Source organism: Musa acuminata, chromosome BXJ2-3 (assembly GCF_036884655.1).
Source record: "Musa acuminata AAA Group cultivar baxijiao chromosome BXJ2-3, Cavendish_Baxijiao_AAA, whole genome shotgun sequence".
NCBI classification, from domain to species: domain Eukaryota; kingdom Viridiplantae; phylum Streptophyta; class Magnoliopsida; order Zingiberales; family Musaceae; genus Musa; species Musa acuminata.
In genome coordinates, this window is record NC_088340.1 from 38,570,922 (window position 1) to 38,597,092 (window position 26,171).

Sequence of the window (26,171 nt, forward strand, 5' to 3'; positions counted from 1 at the left end):
AACAAATACATTATGGTGGTAAAAGTTAGACATAAGCAAACCTTCTGCAGAACATTTAGGAATAACATAATCACATCTTCATTCTGCACCAAAAGGGAGCAAAGAAAACATGAGCTAAGTTCATGTTAATGAGCACTTTGATGCTTGAGGTAGTCAACCTCTGCAGCACCGAAGTAAGAGAAAAATATGGACATGAAACAACAAAGAGCAAGGAAATGAGCCAAAGATCCATATAAATGCTAAACCTTTATTACTATGTTCTCTTCCATGTCAAAATTTCCATCTACAAGCATGTCAAGAAGAGCATGCAGAAGAGCTATATTTGGTTGCCACTTGCAAAAATCCAAGAGCAAGCTCTGCAATGTCTGATAACCCACACCAACAAGTGCTCTAAAGGAAACCTGCAATGATTGAGCTACAATTTAATGATATAAAATAGATAAGATTTAAACATGGGGCCCATACCAGTTTTGTATAATTTAATGAACCAGTACACTGCACATTAGACCTACCTGTACCTCTCAGTATCATCAGCAAGAATGAAAAAAGTGTATGGAGTGGTACAAAAGTAACCAAACTATATGTACCATTGCTGATATTTGGAGTGCTAAGTATCAGCAGGTATGTACTGGTATGACTGGTAATTTAAACCAAGATATCAAGTAATCAAAAATGTTAGTGATCTATAATTCCAGTATACATGAGAATTAATAAATGGTCAATCACAATAAGAAAACCAATGAAATTTCAAGTCTGATTCTACTTGACGTATCATCCATACAAGAAAAAACAGCCAAATATGTGGTAATTCATAAAAGATAGCGATATGACATTACAATGTTTTGTGACAGATGCAAAATGCAAAGCTCAAGCGTTGATTAGTGGCAGACTGAAGGATAAATAAAAATACAACCAAACATAGCTTGAATAGAACAAATATCAGCAAAGCATTCTTAACAATCCAACCCAGTAGACTTAGATCTATTGGGCAAATAAATTAAAGAATAGACTCCTAACCACATGGACAAAAGCCCTTAAGCCCAATAAATTATAGACAATGTGCAAACATTATATTTAAAGTTGTTACTATTAATAGATTCATCTAGTCTTATATATCAACGCAAGCCCACATTATCTCTGAATTTGCAACAAATTGTGATAACTCAGCTTCTCTCACAATTTGCAACAAATTGTGATAACAAATTGCAACAAGAGAACCCCACATCCATCTCATTTCATCACTGAGGAAAGATAGCTGAGCAAGAAAAGCCCTGTGTCAAGACATGATGACCGCACATCAGAAGCCAGACTAGTAGGCATCGTGGCAGGTCACAATTATAAGGGTCCACTGGCATGCAAAGAGGCAAGGGAAGGCAGCAACATCAAATGATCCATTGAACACAATCTATGAGCAAAAGTCTGAGTCCGATGATGAAACACCATCTCCCTCATAGTCCGCTCTACGTGAGGTCTGTGGAGATAATAGCAATGTGAAAAAAGTGCATTAATCGATGGTTGCAACAACAATGATCAATCGATTGTTCCGGCTACTCTTTAAGCATGCCACCCAAGATTTGTCATAGAGCTCAAGGATCAATGCACCTTGTTTATGGTCAAAAGGATAAAGGAAAGAGGAAGTTAATGAGGCTGCAGTTGCAGTTCTAATGCACTCCAACCTTACCTAAAAACATCATTACCACAAGGTTTACCAATATAATATGTTACAAGAGCAGTTCCAAGATTTGGTTCAACTAACCTGCCATATCAACACAACTTCAAAGGATCAAGGTTCCTGATCCATCAACCATGGAGTTCTCATTCAGTTAGTGGTAGAAACAGTATATATTAATTTAAGGATATCCTTACCAATAGCTCAATTGCGACAAAAGATTCATCTTATAAGTCCAGCAATGCTTTTTGGGCAAGTGTGGGGTAGCCAGGGAATATGCTTAAAGAGTCCAAATAATCAAGATAAGGTTGGTAAAATAGATGTGTGGGATTACTAAAAAAAATAGACTTAGATTCTCAGGAGACCTATCATGGATTGTCATCTCGCACCAAGCATGCATATTGGTCCTTGGCTAGACCGATATCACTATACAACACATGGTACACTAGTACATAACAAAGACTTGAAGAGGAACAAACAAATAGCAATGGAGGATGGAGGAAGAAGGAAGAGGAAGGGAGAAGAGGAGATGGTAGAGGAATAGAAAGGAAGGAGAGGAAGGAAGAAAAGTAGACGATGGAGGAAGAGGAGAAAGGAAGAAGTGGAGGATGTGGAGGAAGAGAAGGAAGAGGATAAAAAGAGAAGTGTACTTGAATTCGACGATGGTGGTGAGTGATAGGCGACGACGATTGATGGTATTAGCAGCTTGCAGGCTATGCATTTATGGGGAAGAGAACTCGTGAACACGAGTCCTAAGCCAAATGAGTGAAATAGTTTAATTTCTTTTTTTAATAGGTCAGACTAGCCTGTCCAAAATGGAGGTCCACATGCTGGTTCACACTTGGAGCAGTCCAGTACATACAAGCTTGTTTTGTACCAGTCCAAGCAAAACCACAGTCCATAAGACTTGCAATGGCCCTAGTAAAACAAGATGAATCAATTAGAATAAATTGTGTGAGGAGACCTATAAAAGCCCTATTAAGTCGAGAACATCGGCAATAATAAAGTCCAAAATAACCTGATTATTGTGTGTACTCAAATGTTATTTATTACTATTCACAACCATAAAAGGCATTACTGAACAATCAAAAGCTTAGTTCTAAAGGTCCATGGCACAATCGATAATTCAAAAAAAATCTTAGAAAGTCAAGACACTTTTTTACTTATGGTACAAAGAGTATAATTTGGCACTCAATACAAAAGTTAACATCAAATGTAAAGCAACAAAAAAATTTTAAAAAAACAACAATGTGCTTTTTTACATACAAAGCCTTCAAAAAATTATGGATATCTACCACAAAATCTTTTCATATACAAGCATATCCTTTCAAAACTTCAAAACTAACAGTTATGTCCCTAATGTTAGCTACCTTTGGATTATTAGAAATCTTTTGCTAGTGGTAAAATGACGAAAGTATATCCTTTTCAAAAATGGCCCTTGGGAAATGAATCAAACCCAACCTAGTTAGGGTGAATCCACGGGTTAGGTTGGGTTGGGTATTGGGGAAAACTGGGGGTTACTTTGATCTATTTCATTTCATAAACTTATTGTGATGTTGGTAATGGTTTGGGTCAAAGGGAGAAGGCTAGATGAGGGAGCGGAGATGAGAAATCAGTGAGATCAGGATTACATTGCAATAAATATTGGAACAAGAAAAAATAAAGGATTAAGAGGAGGTGATTGATGAATGGCAGGACTAGGGTCCCCTTAGGTGGGTTGAGGACTGAAAGGGATACGAGGGTTAGAGCAGATAGAGGAATGAGAAGGTCTAAGTAAGCAGGAATAGAAACTGGAATTGGAGTATTCTACTTAGGTTTAATCCATCCACTTCAACCATGGTTTCACAAAAGATCACTGCAAGAGATAAATTGCTAGGACAAATCTGTTAGTAACTAAGGTTTTGGAGGGATATATGTAGAATCAACATTTTTAGGATGTCTCACATTCCCTACTTTTTGAGCTGACTAGTCAGTAATCATAATCTTATAAAACTCTAAAATAAAATCCACTTGCATATGTGACAGTAATCTAGATATAATTTCTACCCGTATTCTTGCCATAATTATGGATAAAATCCACTTATATTAACTATCCTAAGGTTGTCACCAAAGCAACTAGTATAATCACAGTGTTCATCAATAGGAAATCAATCCAATCGACCATGATATTCCCCAATAGCAAAGGTCAGATTTTAAAACTGCCACTATATATCACATTTTAGGTGCCTATATCAACAGTATTACTTGTGATCATAAAAATTTTGCTCACCTTTCATCCATTAAAAGCCCTGTATACTTACAGGTCACTTCCATAGTGGCTTATTCTTTAATTTAAGCTTCATGAAATGAAGTTCTCATAATCAAGATCCATGATATGATTTGCTTAAAAAAAATTAGTTCTGCCTCAAAGATTTATACTTGTAGATCAACTGATATTTATCTGAAACAGTAAACTTGATGCTCAAAGAGAATATTGGCAAAATGTAAAGTCAGATAAGGATTGTAACTGTAAGTCAAGTGTCTGAAAATAACAAAATATAATAATTTGCATGTCCAAACCCTCACTTCCTAGTATTCTAATCAAAGAATGACTCCTCAAAATACTAAATGCATCAGCTAGTTTATCAAACACTAGCAATTAACTCTAGCAAAATAAAATGATTATATCCTATCGAAACACAAAGGGTGACAAGTACCTTCAAGTTATCATTTCCCATAAGCAACAAGGTCAGAGTCTGAAGAATATTAAGCACCAACTGCTCCCCAATACTCTCATCAAGCGAACCATTCAAAAGAGAAAGAATGTGAAGAAAGCATTCCCCACTATGGAACAATGTCTGATAGTACTGACAGTTCAAAGAAAATGTGGACATAAGAAAATTTATTAAATGAATGCAAGTATATAACGTAACAAAATGGTTCACTGCTATTAAAATCAAAAAGTTGACAAGCTAGCTAACAAAGCAGAGCCCACCATTTGATCAATCAGAATAAGTTCTCTCATGCCAATCAGTAGCTCTATTGACAACTCCGCAAAAGCCTTTTCTCTCTCCTTTGCTTGAGTAAAGGTTTCTAGAAACTTGGAGCACAGCTGTGACTTAGCCCTATTACCTTCTGCAGATGATGGAGGCAACTGGAGACAATTTTAAGTTTATAAAGACTTCCACTACCAACAGTATATTGAGGTACATGAAAAGACTCAGTTATCCAAGTACCTTAAGCAATCCAAGAATTTGCTCCAACACACGCTTGCGAAGATTTTCTTCCCAAAATAGATCAAATAAGCTATCAATACAGCTGGAATTGTGCAAAACTAAACTCCTTCCATTCTCTGCCAAAAGAAGATATTCTGTGAAAAGCTCAAACGAAGACTCCATGCATTTGACCCAACAGACAGCTGGCTGCACTATACAAACCATCTGATTGCTTTGTTCACTTTGTACACCATTAATGTCATCCTCCACATGATAATCCATGTTCTTAAGTTTTCTGAGTTCTTGCGCTTGAATGCATGCAACCTTGAGCACTCTAGCAATTGCATCTAAAGACTTGAAAGAAGCAAGACTTTGCTCGACTGCAAGCTGTAGAATTCTAAGCAGGCTCTTCAAGAGAATACTGGCAATTTCAGGATTACAAGCTGACTTCTCAAGTGTCTCTAACAGCACAGAGCATTCTGGCTGCAACCAGAATAAGGAAAAGAATACATATTAAAAGAAAGAAAACCATATCAAAACTTATGAATGAAGGTCTGAAAAAGAATGAAAATGTTTTATTAAATGCGTTTCAGCAAATCTTCTTTAAAAATGCCAAGTCAATAAGAAACAGAAACTTTTTAGGTTGATGTCCACTAATTAATGCTTTATTGGTTGATGGACCAAGTATGGGCATATCAATGTTGTAAAGTCCTAAGGTACAAGAAAGGACAGATATAGCCAGTAGCCCAGGGAGCCACCTACATACTGGATGATCATCCAGCAAAAGATTCAAAGGCACCTTTGTTTTAGTGCAAATTGAAGTCCAAAAACTCATTTTGAGAAATGATACCTTCATAAAATGATTCTTAAGTTAATTGTTTTATTAAAAAAACTGCTGATTGAAAATTGTACACATGTTGCTTCAATCTGTTGGCTTTGCAGTAACAATGTACAAACTTATATTCTGTCTTTATTCTTTCTTTCAAAGTTATTTAAAGTTATTGGCCAGTAGAAGGTCACCAATAGACTATCTGTGGGTTATACACAACCGGATTGTCATGAACTAACAGTAATCATTACACCTCTTTTAACTACCGCATCTATGTAGTTCTCGTGAGTACATATTCATATCATCTTAAACCATGCTGTCTTATTTTATCCTCTATCGAAGCAATATCTAACTGTTCATAAACAAGAACATTTATTTTCTAATCTTTCCTGGTAACTCCATACACCTACCTCAACTTTCTCACCTCAACATCAACGATGTTTTGTAATATTGTTTCTCAACAGCCCAACACTTAGATCGAAAACTGTCTTATAAACTTTTCTTTTTAATCTCAAAGGTATTCGATGATCACACAAGACTCCTAACACCCTTCATCATTTTAACCGTCTTGATTTTACTTTATAAATAATATCTTCAACAAACTCTCCATCTCGTTGAATAATTGTTTCAAGATACCTAAAGTTTTTACTTAAGAGAACTTCTTGCTCATCCAACTTAACTATATCCTCTTGTCTATTCCTAATACTACTAAAGATTGCATCCACAACTCAAAGTTTAGAAAAAATTTTATTTAAACTCTCGTCAACAAAGATAATATCATCAACAAATAACAAACACCAAAAAGGTATATCCTGTAGATGACTAGTAAGTTCATCCATTATCAGCGAGAAAAGATAGAGACTTAATACGGATCTTTTATGTAATCCTATACGAATAGGAAACTCACCCTACAGTTCTAACACTAGCAGCAATATTATCATACATATTGTCAATCATATCAATATAATTAGTGGATACATCTTACTTTTATAAAAACCCATCATAATAAATCTCTAGGGACTCTCTATCGTATGCTTTTTATAAATAAAAAAAACCATAGGCAAATTTTTTTCTCTACATTTTTTCACTAATTATCTTAATAAATAAATAGCTTCTATCGTTAACCTTCCGAGCATAAAAATAAATTGACTCCAGAGATGTTTGTCTCAAGTTTTATCCTACTTTCGATAACTCTTTCCCAATCAAACAACTATAGTTCTGAAAATAAAAAATGTTATGATAATCTGTCAGAGCAAATGTTACGAGTTAAGAAACGATCTCTTCTACTCCTACCACACAATGGGAAGATGTACCCTATTGTCCATTATAATATTGGAAAAACATAGAGGAACTGAGACTAGTTTTTATATAGGTCCCAATGCAACATAATATACGTAAAAACTTGCTTATTGTTAGTTAGCCACATTCACCTATTCCAATTGCTAACTAAACATATGAACATGTAATGGTCAGTTGTATCACCATTTAGTTCAAGAAAAAACATGCAATATAAAGTTCTTATGATGATAAACTTCTACATGATAGTTATAAACAGTATAAGTTGCTTTTATCAGGCATCTATGCCGGCATATAACAATTGGATTCACAAGCAGCTTTGCATAAAATGACCCTTATTCTCACTGTTAGGCTCCCAAGTAACTATGGTACAGTCAGCTGAAATATCAGACCAATCGTATAGGTAAAAGGAACAAATTCATGAAGCACTGGAAAAGGTAGTAACAACAAACATGCTCATATATGGTTCATTTTCAGAAAACAGGGTTCCATGTCAAAGAAAAAATAAGTCAATATACCAGAAAGATTAAAAAAATCGTGGATATGCAGATATCAACACAGTGGGCTAAGTTTAATGCATGCTTCTCTATCAAAATTTGAAGTTATTTATGAAGAACAATAGTGAACAAGAATGTATGAACAATCACCAAGTTATTTTTGTTTCCATTTAGTCCCGCAACGAACTCTAAGAAAGAAATTGCTTCAACTTGAAGAGCATCAACTTCAGCAGGCTTTGTCAGATCATTTGGGTTTTCAGGCCTGTAAGAAATTTCAGGGTCAATCAGAACACCACTTGAGAATGTTCCTCTCCCCATTTTAAATTCTTCCAGAGATGATCCAAAATAGAAGAATTTCGCTGAGAAAATCAACTCCCAAATCTTCTCCTCTCGGAAGATTTCAAGTAAAGCTGGTGCAGAAACAAGAACCTTTCTGAATGCACAAAGGATGTAATGTTGCAGGGAACTGGCTAAAATCCTGAAACAAAAATAAGAAAATATATGAAGGATCAAAACAACTCTGAATCAGAAAACATTCCATCAACTCATTGCATGAACCTAACAATCTAGTTGAGTATATTCAAACTACATGAAAAGTACAGGATGCTGATAAGGAAAAGGGGAAACAATGAACTTATTTCATGTCTATGCTGTAGATCTACAATTCCAGAAAGAATTTACACAAGCATTAACAGTAGTGCATTGGTCAAGGTTTGAGCCGGGGGCTTGGACCAGGTACCATATTGGTCCATACCATGTCCGGAGTGCCGATATGCCAGTACGTAATGAGTTTCAAAAAATCCTGAAAAAAACTGTAAAAACAAAAAAAGAAAATGTTTGGTACTGGACCTGAACCAACGCGTACCAAACCTTGTAACGACTTGTATCGAACCCTATACCAATGTGTATCAGTCGATACTAGCCCTGTACCAGGCATACCGGGAGGGAAAACACCTGTAACAGGTGTACCATCAGGGTTTACCCTAATCAGCATCCTGGTAAATACTGTCCGTACCATACCATAATACCCAACGGTAATGCAAGCCTTGACTGGGACATGCAAAACAAGAAAGATAGGACAACAACATGATTCAGATCCAAGTTATTATAGCCAAGCTTTAAGAGTAATTACTGCTTGTGCAGTGCACTGCAACCAACAAGTTTCAAAACCACCATTTCCACGATGTGAGCAACTAATATATCTTCAACTTAACTCAGAATTCAGTCCAAACCATATGGTTAGTAGAAAGCAACAATATATTTTTCCATATTTATGCAGGCATCACAATTACGAATAGAGCATGGGACATGCCACATCATGTGACCAGCATGGTGAAGCATTGCACTTGGCTTGCTGGAATGCACTCTACATGGCACTTGACAATAATAAATTATAAAGTATTGCCAAATTTCTGAATTAAACAAAGACGATGGTTTCCCAAAGTCAATACTGCCAAAAAAAGAGACTTGCGACTCAAATCCAAATAAACTTTCTTTTAGCTAAGAATTAAATCGCTCAAAAAAAATTTGTTCATGGAAATTCCTTCTGCTTACAAATGTATAGATTTTTGTATTTCTTTTTTCACTGGTTTCTTCAGTCTTCTGCCTATCTCACCTATCATCAAGAAACAGTGTTGACAAGATGGTTCACTCAATGGGCTAAAACAAGAAAAGAATCTACTTCTCATGGACTGTCATACTGTGCCAACTGGTGGAATTGGACCATGGGTGGACCGATCTGTCAAGGTCAGTACCGGCACCCCATATGCCGGCATGCCAGCACGTACCATCTTTTTAAGAAAGGCTGAAAAAGGCCAAAAATTCATTAAAAAACTATTTTAGGATTTTTTTTATCCTAACTTAATGGTAATTTTATTATATTTAAATAAGAATAAAATGTATATGAGGCATAGATGAATAGGAATATTTGGTTATAACAATGAGAGAGTGAATGAGAGTGAGTGAGAATTAGTAAAAGAGAGGAGGAGGGGGATTTAAAGCCCCAAAAGAGGCCCCAATCATTGCGGTAAAACTTTACATGATTTGGGTCACTCTTGATCAAATTTTGACCAGTACTGACCTGTATCAGCCAATACAACAAGAGTTTCGACCATATCGATTGACACATCACCCATACCACCTGAAACAGGCTGGTACATACCGATCAGCTAGTGAGGCTATTTCACCTGTTACAAAAGTTGGGATTCACATATTACATGTTCCTCCAACATTGACCATAACCTACAGTCTAAAAATAACTATCATTTTTCACACTAGCCATCCAATGACATAATTTATAAATTACACAATTTTTCATGCTATTTATTGTTGAGAATGATGGTTTACCTCTAAATTCAAGTGCTCGTGAAGTAACTTAGATCACACACCATAGACCTCTAAAACCTAATAAATCAAGGGCCTAATAAAAAAGACTGATCTGGAGGCCAAATTCAAATTAAGTTTAACTGATTTGGTCAAGTTCAAGAGTCTTTGGTACTAAAGCTTTAGTTTTTATTATTTTTCTATATCATTCAAATGAATTTTACAGGTATTAAGCAGGTCTAATTAGAATCAAATGGGTTATTATTATCTAGGTATTATCGTAGTTATTTTTATTAGAATTTCGCGATATGATGTTAATCAAATTTGGGTCTCATTTGATCACATATACAGGATAAAGGGAGTGCAAGGCTGAGAGGGTAGGACACCATGGTAGGGAAGACGAGTTAGATACAAGAAAGGAAATCTCAGAAGACGACAAAAAGGATAACAATGACTATCAAATCCTAAAGAATGAACGATGAAAAAGGGTAGAAGACTTTCTAAATAGAAGACAAATAAGAAGATATACATGATATTACAAAAACGGATACAGCAAGATTTACTTGCCTTCAGAGGCTCAAAGTTTGAGGCTGGTTCCCATCCTATCAAAAATAATTTGTTAAGGTATAGACAGCAATCAGATCTGATTCATTAGCAACCTTGTCCACCTAATCAGTTAACAGCCAAATCTAATCAGTTAATAATCATATCTAGATCTTGTCCTTTGATTCAAGAGGAACAAGAACATAAGCATAACTGAAAATAAACTTGAGCTGGCCCCTAAACAAAATCTAACTAGATTTTTATCTAGAGATAATACTTACAACAATGCTCCTCACACCCATTTTTATGCACACACTGTCATATATAAATGGCTTCTTCAAGACCAAATAGCAATTCCCCCACTCAGCATCTCCAGTTAATTTTTCCAAGGTCGAATTTGCTCCCTATTGCTTGACACATACATCTATTCAAGCTCTAGCTTGATGTTACAAACTATGTACAGTGCTTACATAAAGTTCAAATTTCTCAAAGGCACATTAAGACGCTAAGGTTTCTTGGAACCTGGACAAATGAGAGACACACCTCATTGGAGGAAAACACACAAATAACAAAAAAATATGAAAATATGGTTAACAACTAAATAGAACTATGAAAGAATACTTATCTATTACTTAATGGTATATAAGTAACCAATCTTATTAGTTGTATCAATTGCCAAATGTGCAAACAACAAAAATGAGATTCACAAAAGGTTGTTACTGTAGCAATGCAGAGACAAATATGAAAAAGCCACTACAGTAATTGATCAACAAAAGCAAGGAAGAGACATCAGAGTAAGATTAAATAGAGTAACACAAACATAAAATAAAAACAGAATGACAAAATGAAAAAGTGGAAGACATGATAAAGCAACACAGAACAGATCCCTTTTTTAGTTTATCCTGTTACCAACCATCAAAAAACTTAAAACAATAATATAACAAAACAACAATCTGATGATCTTTATAAATGAGTCCTAACGATAGTATCATAAAACACATCTTTTCTGAGCCTTGATTTCTTGATGAGGCGCACAAGGCACATGCCTTGGGCAGTCTTGTCAAGCCATTGTGCCTTGGCTAAGGCAAAGCTTAAGATTAGAGATTTATTAAGCTTGGACTTCAGTGTGCTATGCGCCTACAAGGCTAAGAACAACACTCATTGTCATGGTATGTCGTCATTACCATTACTATTAACTATTCCAACTTTATGATTGACCTCTTTGATTAAATCAGCATGTTTGCCTCAAACAAATCAACTAGCTGCCAATCATCAACTTCTTTCATTGCTTCTCTTCATGTTTCTCGCCAAGCAATAAAGCAGTAAAGCTTGTAATATGTTACTGTCACCTGCAGTCGTGCAAAGTTTCCGAACTTCTGCAGTATGTTAGCCTTAAACAAAAACAAATATTAGAATTATTGGATTACTTTTCCTTACTGATTTGCATATGATTATACAATGTTTAATTACACTCGTAAAATCTAAAGCCATTTCAACTGGACAAAAGGTTTATACATTGGAACCAAATTCATATAGTCCCATGAATCCCATCTATAAACAACAGCAGTATTCCACTGTAACTACTGACGACCAACAGTGAGAAATTATTAGTTACATGAGACGAGAAAAACCCTTATATTTCCATTTCAACTATGAAATACTTTTAATAACAGTAAAAGAATTTCATCTTCAAAATGCAAAAAAAGAAATAATCAGAGAATAGTAAAAAATAAATAAGAAACTTCTCATACAGCTGCTAAATGTTTGGATAATAAAAAATTCACCTTATATGGTTTGGCACTTCACTCTCAGTAGTGCAAGCCTTGAGGCATGGAAATACAGTAAGAAGAACCTTCAGCACCCATCTTATAGAAAGTTCCCAATAAGCCAACGAGATAGGAAAGGAACTTTGACTAATAGATGCATGACCATGATGAAATTTGGTGTCTTCAGGAGCAAGTAGAAAAGAGCAAAGAACTCTGCTTAGTTTAACAGAATACTCATTCCATTCATTTAAATTGGGACTATTGTCATGGACCTGAATGGAAAATTCTGGAGATGCTTTTTGCTCCAGGCTGTTGGCATGGGTTGAGCTGAGCAATTCATTGTCAGATACCGACGAAGCCATCCTTCTTCGGTAAAATTCTTGAAGCATAAAAGCTGGCCAGCATATGCTATTTGCAAATTTATGTACCCGTCCATTTTCACATAGGAATTGCATATTGTTTTGATTGCCAAATCTGTGTTAGTTAATTAAGGAAACTTAGGTGACTCAAACAAGATATTGTTAACAAATTAAGAATACAATACTAAGTTGACAACATCTAAAGCATTACTAGTGCAACTTACAATTGAGTTTAACACCACCTGCTTGACTCAAATTAATTAATTAGCAAGGATTTTTAGGCCTTACTATACCTGGGAAACCTGGGTGGGGTTAGGATGGGAAATCTCATCACATACCTACTAGGGCTGGGTTAGTGTTGACACAAAACCCAACACAATCCCAACCTAAGTTCAAACTGATTCAAAGTAAACCCAACCATACCTGAATCCAACCTCATTTGGCAACATAGGGTACATAATATAACATAGTAGTATAATTAGAATCATTTATACTTACAACTTTAGCAATGTCTGTATAAACCTGTGTAACCTAAACCATCCTAGCCTAACTTACCCAACCAATCAATTCAAACCAACCCAAGCACATCGTAAACAAAACTTGGGTAGAAGTTAAAATTCAAATTAGAAACATGATCAGACATTCAAAAGAAAAAAAACGAACTGGGTTTAGGTCAGATCTGTCAAATTAGATGATAAGGATCGTAGGATATGATTACAAAAATATTTTTAATTATTTAGTTCAATTTTTTAAATTCTTCATAATTTTATAATTGAAAAACCAACTTCATTTTTTTATTTATATTTTAAAATTTTCCTAGTGCCATTACTATATAAAATTTCAATCTGATATATGTGGAGTTTTAATAAATGCTTTGATTTATTCTATCTTTTATATACTTATATTTTATGTATAATCTTGCAATATGCATACATTTCTAATTTCCTATTTGTATGATGGTATTATGTTATTATGCAATATACAAATTATCCTGCATGGTGTTGTGGAGTATTTACTACATATTGCAGTCCTGATAAAAAAGCAAGGCGAGATTTTTTCGGTGAGCTATGGCTGATCTGTATCAGCTGATCTTTAAACCATTGCATACTGATATTGGACTGGGCTAAATTACAATTGGAGAATCTAAGTTTGGATGATCCCAACTTACCTGCCCAAGTTGAATCCCAAGTAATCATATACTCCATTAAGAAAAAGGAAAAAATGATGCCAATATGAGACCAAATTCAACAATTTTAGTAAAAGCATGTCAAGTGTATTTTAAATGCAGAAATTAAGTCAAAACTCTTAACGAAAAAAATAGTTCAGGATACGTAGACTCCCTTAGGACTTCCAAAGAAAGAAGTTGGAGCTGAAAAATTCCACTTCTGTGAAAGAAAGAAATATTATCAGTGCATTGGTATTAAGAACATTGCATTCAAATGAAATATATGACAGGAAGGAATGATCATTAAAAAGCATATCCAAGGACACATGCAATTTACAGCATATTGAAGACAACACAACAAAGAAGTGCATGTATCAAGTATCAACGACAGAAGGCTTCTAAAAATCATGTTTTAAATACAACATAACCGAGTTATAGCAACATTAGCTTTTTACATATCTCAATGGCGGCAAAAGATCCATGTAGTCAACCCCAAATAGTTAAATCTTCAGGCTTTGTTGTTGTTTCTGTTGTAGAGTTGCAGCAACATACATTAATAATGAGAAACTATTTAGGATGAGCTACCAAGTGTCAATCAAAATTCGTAATCTACTGTAATTTAAAGATTTCTTCTAAACAGGCCTTACAATTGACCTTAACATCAGGTCCTTTTTCAGAGATTTTCTGGGGTGATTAGATTAGCTTTTATTCCAGAACTCCTATGCATGAATGTCACGCTTGATACTTGCCTTATTTATTCGTGCAAAAATTGAGTTATGTTAGCTACTTACTATCTTCTTCTTCTTTTTTTTCTTTTCTTTTACCTCTTGGAAGGCCTATTATCAAAAGGTTGAAATTGCAGAACTGTCCTTTTACTACTTTAATGAGCATGAATTGGGTCTCTTGACAAACCAATTTAACTTTGTTTAATCAGTTCCAGCCAACACAAATTGAGTGCTCAGGACTTCCTGAATTAGTTTAGTGTTTGGTGCCAATGTGATGAAGAAATGTTGCAGCAATGTGTTATCATCTTGAGTATAGAAGGGCCAAAGAGCACAGATACCTCAACAAATGAAGGTCTAATGAACCAATCATATCAAGGATGCCTTGAAAGGAATTTGTTCAAATCCCAGCCACAAACTTTCCAGTTTACAGCTTCAAGTGTTGCTGCCTCCCATGCAAGAAGTGACTAGAAGAGTGAAGAAAAGAATAATGGAGAGCTAGGTTTCTATTAGAGCTCAAATGGGATTCATTTTTCCCATATTTTTCCTTTAACTTGTGAAGGAGGGAGGAGAAGGGAGGTTAGTTCTCACAACAAGCTTTACCTACTTATTTTCACCTCTCTTTGTTTTCTCATTCTATAGAGTTGTAGCAGCACAGTAGTGTAGTCATGCTAGCCAATCACTACCGGATGGGTGTTCAGGAACTTCAATCCTTGCTATGATCTCACTTCCCCTTCCACTCTTTTATTTCTATCTTTCTTTTTTTAGTTGCTTGTCGGTCTATATCGACCAATATACTCATTGTTTCAGATCAGTCTGTCCAAGCACCTGGAGAGTTGTGTTGCCAGTTAGGCAATCCCCAAAAAGGAGACCTGATCAAGGAGACCTTGTAGGAGATTTAAAGAAAATAAATCACAGACTATCTTAAAAGGCATAATATTTACTTCTCTTCCCTTTCTTTTCCTTTTCATGCAAAAAACAGTTCAAAGCCTCAACTAAAGAGTGAGTGTAAAGAAAATAGAACAGATATAAGAAGAATAAAGTAATAGAAGAAATGAAATCCAAAAAGAATACCTCTTCCTAATCAAATCAAACATGAAAGTGCTTCCATGAACAAAACAATGACAGCACTTATCACAGAAAGTCCTAATACTGTCCTCCTAAACACTCTGACAGAGCATTATCCCAGACCCTATCACAAATGGGTCTTTTCTTGATTGTTCAACTATGCTAAACGCACTCCAGAATAGAAATGCAAAACCAGAGGTATGAAGCTTCCTGAAGAAGTTAATTCAAATATCCTTTTCAAAAGAGTATCCTTTACAAGAGGACAGAAAAGCATTAGGTGATTGATGTTTTCTCCCGTATAATAATTATAAAAACAACTCATAGCAACATTATTTTAAAGATTACTACTAATGCTTGGCCAGCCTTTAATTGAGAATTGGGAAACTATTCCTTTCTATACGTTCTTTTATTTTATTTGAAAGCACGAGTCAAGTTTCTACTTGTTTGTTCCTTCTTATCCAAAATCCTTTACCATATTTGACACTGAGGTTATTATCCATCTTCACATGGGAATTACATACTCCAAGACATAATAGAAGCGCACACAATAATTTATATGCATCTCGACTTATTTTCGTTCTGCCTATTCAAGCAACTATATAAAAACAAGTTTTCTTCTTTATCATAAACCTTAATAGCATGGACTTCTCCGAAAAATGTGATTATCTCCATCATTCAGTTTCATGTACAACAATTGATAAATTGGAACATACAACTTCCTCCTTCAATTGGTTCATTGACCATTCTTATTACTAAAACAAGGAGTGAATCTTAACCTATCCATTTAGTTGGATTAGGATATACTAAGACCTAGGGTTTACTTGTATGTCACCTTATCAAAGTTATTTCTCAGTGAAAATTTTAGCCTAAACAGTAACGCCAAACCATTTATTATTTGAAGTTTTCTTGGCATGTCTTGGCCATTTAAGCATATTGCACATTTGGGACCTTCTTAGTAAGAAGAATTCATTTCAATTGCCCTACTTAAAAAGTTAAATCTATTTTAGACAAAAAATTAAGTAAAAGATTTAAGTATCTTGGATCAATTATTCAATAAGATAGAGAGATCGATGAATATATTATTCATTAGAGTAAAAACAGGATGGTTAAAATGGCGAGGGGGTGTCAGGAGTCTTATTTGAGATCGGATAACATTGAGATTAAAAGAAATTTTCTATAAGATAGTTGCGAGACCAATAATGCTCTATGAATCTGAGTGTTGAGCAGCTAAAAAATATATACAAAAATTTTGTGTTGCTAAGATGAGAATGCTAAGATAGATATATGAAGTTAAATAGGAAAGATAGGAAAAAAATATTTTTATTCGTCAATAACTAAGTATCGCTTTGATGGATGATAAGATAAGAGAAAATCGTCTAAGATGGTATGAATATATGCTTAGGAGACCTACGGATGCGACAATTAAAAGAGGTGAAAACATTAATATTTGTGGTACGAGGAAAGGTAGAGGAAGACCTAAAAAGACCTTAATGAAAATTATAAATTAATATCTAAATACTTCAAGCTTAACTAAATATATGACTCTTTACGAATCTCGATGGCGACAAAAGATCCATACAGTCAACCCCAAATAGTTGGTACTTGCGACTTTGTTGTTGTTGTTGTAAAAGTTAAACTATTTATTAAGTTGTCTTTCAAATATGTAATGGCAAATTTTAACTAACTCAAAGCATAGATACCTTGCAAACAACCAACCTCCTACCATAGCATAATTTGCACGTCATAACTGATTTATCAGATAGGTAATGAAAAAAGTTTTTGTTTTTTGGTAGGACAAATAGTGATATGGAAATTGCATTGCAGGGTGGACAATACATGAAAGTTATCCATTGCTGATCAGAAACCCAACCACATTCAGTAATTGTGTTTTATAAGTATTTATGACATAGTACTACACATCTACCAAAGTTGTGCTTCCGTTATATTAAATCCTACAAATATATAACCCTATTTATTACATTATGCTCAAACTCACAATTGATTCACAAGAAAATTAACTATAAAAAATTTGGTTAGAGGACAACGCTTAGGGATTCAAGCAACATTGAAGTCCCATTCGGAATATCAGATCCCTTTATTGTTCTTATATTCCAAGTTGATTGTACTATCTTATACTTGAAACTGTGTAAAACGTCAAAAAAAAGCTTCTAAGCTGCCAAACATCCTAGTAATGCTCTGTGGCTAAATTGTTCGTTATCAATTCCATCTTGCTAATGTAAATGCATGCTTTGTAATAGGAGCCACGAAACCTATCTTCAGTAAATATCAGTGGTCAAATTGCTTTAACAAAAGTTCAGCAACAATTATTTAACAAACTGAATCAAACTTCCTTTGTCGAGGTTTTAGACCGTTTGCCAGGAAGCATGGTGCATTAAGCACAACAGCAGAAAAGAGTATGAAAATTGCATTCATCACAAAATGGACACTGAATTTCATTAAAATATTTCTATGATTTCAAGGTAAACAAGAAACACTTTTTTCAGATAAGTGAACACAAGCAATCATAGGAAAAAGGAAATAATTAATAGACCCCCAAAGAATTTGCAGGCATGGGAAGCCTCGTAGTATTGCAATAGAACAAATAAAGTAAAAATAGAACAAAGTTCCTAAAGCCACAACAATCCATCGAATGAAAAATTAGGGAACTACCTATCATCTCCACAAAGAATTATGCTCTTTGAAAAGGAAAAATTGCTTGATGGAAGTCCAAGCCCATCCAATAAAACATCAAGACCCCCGATACTTCTAAAATGATTCTGTGCCCGTGGATTTTCAGAGAGAGCTGATTTTAGAGTTACCAGAGTCAAATAATGGAGGGATAAGTCAGTCCACTGTTGTTTCAGATTCAGTCTTCTAATAACCCGTAAAAGCTCTGCAAGAAATCAATGGAGTTGTAAAGATGATTATCTACACCAACAATTCCATGGACATTTGCAGACTAATGCTATAGGCAAATGCTTAGTATTGCTTTTTTTTTAATGCTCAGTATTGCTGCATGTGCCTTTATACACACTGAACTTTCTATTCCATCTATCATACAAAACATCATTTGCAATAAACTTAAAAGGACAGAAAAAGCATCATTAAGAATCAGTTCATTCATCACATACTTCCTGTAACATTCTAGACTCTTGCTCTAGTATTAAAAAAAGGATAGAGGCATTTAGTTAATAATCAATCATCAATTAATCCTTTTTGGGTTCCTCGCTTGATCAAATATTATGCCAAACGCCTTTCATGTCAAAGAGATTGGTAATATTGGGAGTGCCATTCATGGCACTCCTTTGGTGTTACCACACTAGGGAGGGTGTTCCATAAGAACCCAGTCATCTTTCTTCCATTAACATTCTTCCTTGGCACCCCATCAGTAGTTCCTCCAGTGCTCGCAATTGCCCAGGTTTTCTACACTACTTTTCTGGGAGGCAAAAAACCTTAAAAATATATTTCTGGAGGGACATCCCTCCTTCTCTATTATTTGCAAGCAATATATATAAAAAGAGAAGAGTCTTCTTATGGACAAGGAGAAATTAATGTTTGTTTGCTTTTTGTTATCTCACTGTTATACTAGTGACTGTTTTAGTGGGTATGCCAAACTTCATTGTCAGAAGATAAAGGAACATGGCCATTGTTGCATGCTTTCATATGTTGTCTTATCATCCAAAGAAAATTCATCAATTTACTGTCACAAATCAAGTTACATTGCTTGCTTAATATTTCACACTACCAGAAGTGCTTGGTCATTTACATCCAGCCTATTTGCTTAAAATGAATCACCGTTTCAGTATATTTTAGAAGCTTTGAACAACTGCAAGAATTTTAAATTTTCCCTCGTCTATCATCTTCTCAACCTAATATGAACCAAGATTAAAAGATCAACTGTAACATTAGGTTTTAAGGTTAGAGGCAATGGATCGTTGTTAAGTCAATTTAATCAAAGCAGGGACCAGTTTTCTTTCTACTAGTGATAATCTTATTAATTTTCAGATCTATTATACAGGTTGAACCAGAAAAGTGCAAAGAATTTACAACTAATTCAAGATCAGAATTTCAGTCATATCCAGTTAGAAACTTCTTGTTAGACAAGTTTGCGAAGTTCTAAGTTGATTAGAAAAAGCTAACTCTAAAATTAAAACAGTTATAGGTACACAAGAATTCTTTTAGATTTACAATACCTGGCGGTCCTGGCCTGTCATGTTTAGTGAGAGAATAACAGGGATTATTAATATGAACTATGAATTCATCAAAATCGCATGTGAGATCTGATCAAATTATTCTACTTGTGGCAAACTCCATATCCTTTTGTCTCATTTTTCTCTCTCTCCTACTTGAAATACTAATATTCCTGTGCCTTGTGGTCCCTAATGACCTGAAGCAAAATCATCCTTGAACAATTCCTTTTCTTAAGATTCATCTAGTTTCCTCTAATATTCTCTTTTTATAAGGCATATTGTTCATGTTTTTTCATTATTTTTCTCTCCATATCTATTTAAGACATAAAGCACAGATTCAAAATATTAACGAACAGTTCTCTTGCCATATAATTGATAATAGGTGTTGTTCAGCATGTTTATTTGTAGATGTTTTCAAGAATTCAAAACTTCACAAATTTTCTGCTTGTGAAGAACTATATTATGTCCTGTAGCAGTTGCATGCCATTGAATCTTTCAATGTTTTATCATAATATGCCTTTCTGGGATTTCAGCTTATAGTATAATATTTCCTATTATCTTCTTCTGCTGATTAACAAATATAAATATATAGAAAGACATTTTATGGACAATTTCTCAAGTGAACAAAAGAAAACCAACTAGAACATCCTAAAGATCTAAATTATACTTCCGTTCCCGATAATAGTAAACTAAGGCCTGTCTTTAAAAAGTAACATATAGATTTGTACATTCAGAAAAGGATGAGATTTTTCATTGGAGTTTATCAGCTCAACTAATCCATCAAAACTATCTATGCTGACAATATACAAACTTCTGCAGCAAGCATAAGGTTTTAAAACACACAAAGTAAACAGCATACTAGAAAAAAACAGGAAAACAAATAACCTGAAGAAAGCATACCTTACCTACTAACCAATTGACACCACCTGCTTCCATCACCATAACAATTGCCTTTTGCTGCCAAAGAAGTCTTGTCTCAGAGACTAAGCTCTTTGGACCACTTGAAGAAACATCATGTGGATTCTTCTTCGAAGACATATGTGAAACACCATCCACAAACTGAGTCTTCTCGGTTCCAAGAGTATGCAACTCCATGAAACTAAAAATTATTGAAACAACATAGACTAGTATCTTTTGCAAAATTCCTATCTTCTCTAGTCCAGAACTTGACAAGTGTTCATCTACTGGAAGTGCACTTGTTAAAGTTTTAAGCTTGACAACTGCAGCTGAACGTATCGAAATCTGATGTTAGAGATGGATCAGCTTTCCGAGAATATGCATATTAGCCTAGTAATAAGTTTTACGTGATCATGCAACATATTATAGAAGGCAGAATGATGATATTTATATATTTGAGTTCATAAAAAGGAAAGACAGCTATTTCAATAATGAAAGACAGAAAATTTGAAAATGGGCTACTAAACACTGATCACAAAGTTCATTCAAAAGCATATTCACATGTCACCATTTTTGGTAAAACAAACTTTGAGAATAACTAGCTAGCAGATTCTAAATATCATAGTTGACATTTAAATTATTTTATACAAGAAGCTGAAATACAGACCAAGACATCCACCTCTATCAGCATCATGTTGTAGATTTATAAAATCAGCATCATCATCTGATATCGGTGATGTTCAACAGCAAGGTACAAAAGTTATTACAGTATCAAGGACCTGAGCACCAGTCCGCATCACATACTTTACTGTATACTGGTATGTACAGCTGGAAACACAATGTTAAAGTTGCATGTGTCAATATAATTCAACAAGGTTCCAATGCTGAGTACTGCACCATGTACAGGTTCCTTCTTGGATGTTACAGAACCAGCATGCTGTTGTATATCAGATGATACAGGCCAAAACCCAAAAAAAAGGAAACAGAGGAAATGCTGAAAAAAAGGTTCTTGCCTCCTCATCTTCCCACTTCTCTTTCTCTCATAATTCTCTTCTATTTAGGTCACATTTGTCGCAAACTCTTGAATCCTCAAGAGTTAGATGCTTACAATAAGGACTTCAGGCTTTAGTTCATACTGAACCAGGGAGTATATCAATTAGCCTGGTTTGGCCCAGCTTTGATGTCAAAAGGCAAAGCACAGTATGCAGACTGGTTTACCATTGTTCCCTGGCATTTAGGGCATCCCAAATAAAAAGGTGGTCCATGACTGACCCTCAATCTCAGACCAATATTTACCGCCCATATCGTGTGATAGACTATGACATTTGGTTCCATCTGTGTTGCTTGGTAACTATGAATCAATATGCAAACCAATTGTGTGCACACACTGGTATTTTGAACTAATCAATGTATTGACTCAACTGGATAGAGGTGCTAGTCATAAGAAAATGAGATAGCTTTTTATATATATATTTAGTCCACGTGATTCTACGTCCACTATAAATCCGAAACACTGTGCTAGTAAGCTTATCAAGCCAGGTGGTAAACTATATGGTGCAAGATTACATCAACAAAGTATGGTGTAAGCTTAAAATTTATGATGTAACTCAAGTATGAGACAAATTCAATTAATTGTCTAACATAGTATTCTAAAAACATAATGTGCTGCAGAATATTAAGGTAGAAAGACTTCATATTCCAGATACCTTTCAAAAGAGCAGTGATCTTTTGCACCCCTCCATAATAGCTAAATACTTTACAATTGTGCATTGAGCGAGTTAAAATTGTGAGACAATTCAAAGCAAGTAATGCATCAGTGCTAAAAACAAAGCTTCCTGGTGGCTCCGAAGGATCATCATTAACTTGCCCAGCATTATTCTTCACTAAGAAATCAAAAAATTCACAATTAGGTTACTTAAAAATTACATATACATGAGTGATTAGATTAACCATAAAACAAAATTTGAGAAAAATTAGTCAGCATGGTTCAGTATTAAATAAAATAAAGCTACAGATTATATATCCAAATCCATATTAGATATTTAGCCATAAAAATCATGAATGTGCATCATTCTCCTACATGCATATAATGTTTTATATGACTATAGAACATTATGGAAGGAGAGTTCAGAAGAAAATGATGTGCAAATTAAGTAGAGAAGTCTCGATGTTTAACAGATAATGCAATGTCATGCTTCAGAAGTCAGACCAGCACGTAGAATGAAACAGCATTCAAGAAATCATACAATGATCTGGCAAAAGACACATTAAGGTCTCGATCACTAGCAGTAGTTTTATGATAAAACTTTTATCAACATTCAAAGCTTAAGTTATTCATAAACCAAATTTTGTGTGCATGACAATAACTAAATGACCATGAAAAATGAAATGTAGAAATAAAATTGTATTCTGGACAAGTCATTGGGAATGACTATATTAGCAAAAGCAAGACAAGTGGCAGAAACATGAGGCCACAAAGAGAGAATGCTACGCATACATCTTAAACTGGATGATTTTGAAACCATGCTTATGCAGCTATATGCAGAATTTAAATGCAATTCACATATCTTAAAACAGAAATTTTCCACTTACAATCTGTGAGAAGAGATGTTATACGGGCAATTTCTTGGATTATAATTAGAGAAACCTCAGATGGATGACCAACAGAGCAACCAAGAATTATATCATCTGGTCCAGATGCCCGCTGCACTGAGAACTGTCCATTATGCACAGGCTTCCAATTTTCATACATTTCTATGAATTGCATGAGAAAAGTTTGCAACAATTTCCTTTTTTCAGCCTAGACAACCCAAAAGAAGCATAAAAAGGAATAAGATTACTGAAACATTAAGTCAGTGTATTCTAACAAGTTCTCAATCTAATTAGAAGTTCACTAAGTAATCAAGAGAGCAATTCTACAAATATATAGATAGACAATCTAATTGGTGCCTCTCTACTCAATTAAATTGCTATGGACATGAACCACATAACAAAAGTATCCAAAGTTCATAAGTTAACCACCGAAAGATGGCTTCAGCCCTTTTAGCACAAATAAAAAAATAAAATGTAAAAGAAAAGTAAACCATCCAAGTAGAATCTTTAATTAAGTCAGCCATGCAGAAATCAAATTAATATTGGATTAACTAATGTCTCTATACCCCAATAACGAAAAAATAAAGATCTTCTTATTTGTTTAAAAGAAAACAACAAGATAACTACTTCATCTAGCACAGGATACCAGAAAATAAACACAGAAGTTTCAATATAAACCATTAATAGGATAACTTGCAGACAATATACAGTGATATCCATACCAAGAGAAAATTCGTTTATCTTAAGAAAATTGTACGTGTTATAATAAGCTACAGGTGCATATTCATTGATATATGGGCGACAAAAAAGTGTCCAACTTTCGGTGGTTAGGTGCACAAAGCACTTTAAGCTCAACAACATTGGTAATTCATCTCTCCAGGCTAGGTTTTTTTTTCATACAAAAATATAACAAAAGTAAATATAGTATATGTTGCAAAACACAGTCACATTTCTATAATGTTCTAGAAATGTGAGTGTATTTTACAACATGGACTATAATTAAAATAAATGGTGTTTCACAATCTAAAGTTTTAAACGTATAAATGCCACATCTATATTTAATTTGCACCATGTAAGCAAGAATTGTATCTCCATCCTCCTCTTCAAATTTGATGCAAAACAGATTGCTGTGGTGGTATAAACCCATGCTCTGATATGATATAGCATCAGCAGTCTAAGATAGCATACCAATGCAGTAAAACAACCAGATCAATGAAAAAAGAATATGGGGCAAGGGAGAGAGCAGAATATGAATTGGAAGAACAAGGTCAGAAGCCAGAGGAAACAAACATGATAGAGAGAGAAAGAAGATAAGACCAATACAGACTTAAAAAAACATTGTTACTTCATTCAAAATATATATTATATCATTTTGCCTGTAAGACCTTACTTAGAGATGAACCATTCAACTACTACTACAATTGGATAAGGACTATCTTATCATCTCCCCATTCAAACTCATGTAAACTTTCTAAAAATAAAATTTATTCCTATTAGTTAGAATATGTTGTCATCAAATGATTAAGCCCAACATTTATATGAATACTAAAAATACTCCAAACTCCCTAAAAAAGTCTAACTTGAACTCTTAACACACTAAAACTTGACTCCTGGTATGGATGCATAACGATTGCTTAGCAAATTACTTAATCATTTTATCTCAAGTGCTAGCATCTCTCCATGCTATGTTTAAAATCGATAATTTGATATTGTGTTTGTAGAACATAGTACACATTGATAATTTACATAACTAGGCATCTTCAAAAGTTAGGGACATTTCAATTTCTTGGGGAATTAGGGACCCTAAGATGAGTTTATCAACAATGATCTTCCTTCAAGTAAGAAGAAAAACACCACGAGTTTCTACAAAAAAAAATGTCCTAAAACCTTTGACCATAAATTTGGTTGGACAAATTCCCAAAAAAAGCCCCTAGTTTTTGAGAAATTCCCGTAGAGCACACTTATTTCCAAAAAATTCCCGCATAATACCCTTTCTGTCCTACAAGACTATTTTGGCCCTTAGCTCCACCCCACCGACTACCGCCTCCTCCACTGGCCACCTCCGCACGTAAGCACCCCAACCTCTACCCTGGTTCGCCTCCCGCCTCCGCCCCCACGCCTCCATCCAAGGTCAACAGGAGGAGCTGAAGACAACAGTGGATGGGACGGAGGGCAGCCAAGGGCGAAGAGGACAGCCGAAGGGACAGAGGCAGGGGACAAAATCATCTTTTAGGAAAGCAGGGGTGTTCTATGAGAATTTTTTTAAATGGGAGTGCTCTGCAAGATTTTCTCAAAACTAAGGACTTTTTCCGAAAATTTATCCTATTTGGTTCAATATTTATCTACCACTTAGTTCGCTGCTAACACCAAAAAAGTGCAAACTAAAAGAGAAAGCACACATGCAGACTAAATAGAACCACAAACATTTGAGTACACTATATGAGAGTGCAAAGACCTTTTGTGCATGACATAAAACTTTCATATTTGTGTGCATGTTCAATTTGTGTAAACAGGACAAACACACCTAAATGACTACCCTTAACATCACCTGGTCTCCCTTTCAAATTAAGGCAGAACTACCAACACAGGCTGTAAACTAATCATATGGGAAACAGTTGATCATCACGAAAGTAGGTCTTCATGGTGATTGAGCCATCCTATCAATCCTTAATCGATGTCTTATGCATTTAAAGCTTGACGACCTAGACAGGTGTGCAGTATCATTTTACAAATAGTAGCAATCTATTCAGCAACCCAAAAGAGGACTAATAGAAGGATTTTGTTTAAGTTGCACTGATAGTTACCGACACTTCATATACCATTCTTTTTCCAATATCCTTAACAACTATCTCGCTTGTTTTCTATATGTCATCAAGCATACACAAGGCTAGCTTATGGCCATCATACTACCAAGTTTTTCTCTGATTGAGAAACATATAACCATACTAATAATAAGCATCAAATTCTTTACACTTTTTATGATTAAAAGGATATGGATGATATGATCAAAGTAAAATAGGAGCTATTCTAAAATAGGAGCTATTCACTTTTAACAATAATGC

The 26,171-nt window shown here is 34.7% G+C and overlaps 1 protein-coding gene across 3 annotated transcripts in view; it reads right to left on the reverse strand.

Annotated features, from left to right (window-relative positions):
• LOC103979036 (BEACH domain-containing protein B) overlaps positions 1-26,171 on the reverse strand; it is a 54,695-nt gene that overhangs the window by 24,486 nt on the left and 4,038 nt on the right. For 2 of the 3 annotated variants that reach the window (XM_065100607.1, XM_009395046.3), the window contains exons 4-15: positions 23,110-23,317; positions 22,224-22,400; positions 20,526-20,846; positions 18,101-18,323; positions 13,807-13,860; positions 12,135-12,590; positions 7,636-7,963; positions 4,885-5,346; positions 4,644-4,802; positions 4,366-4,515; positions 246-401; positions 42-83 (exon numbers count right to left, since the gene is read on the reverse strand). In XM_065100607.1, the coding sequence (XP_064956679.1) occupies positions 42-83; positions 246-401; positions 4,366-4,515; positions 4,644-4,802; positions 4,885-5,346; positions 7,636-7,963; positions 12,135-12,590; positions 13,807-13,860; positions 18,101-18,323; positions 20,526-20,846; positions 22,224-22,400; positions 23,110-23,317 (2,736 nt within the window). The remainder of the gene's footprint in view (positions 1-41; positions 84-245; positions 402-4,365; positions 4,516-4,643; positions 4,803-4,884; positions 5,347-7,635; positions 7,964-12,134; positions 12,591-13,806; positions 13,861-18,100; positions 18,324-20,525; positions 20,847-22,223; positions 22,401-23,109; positions 23,318-26,171) is intronic. The other variant, XM_065100606.1, reaches the window with a different exon arrangement.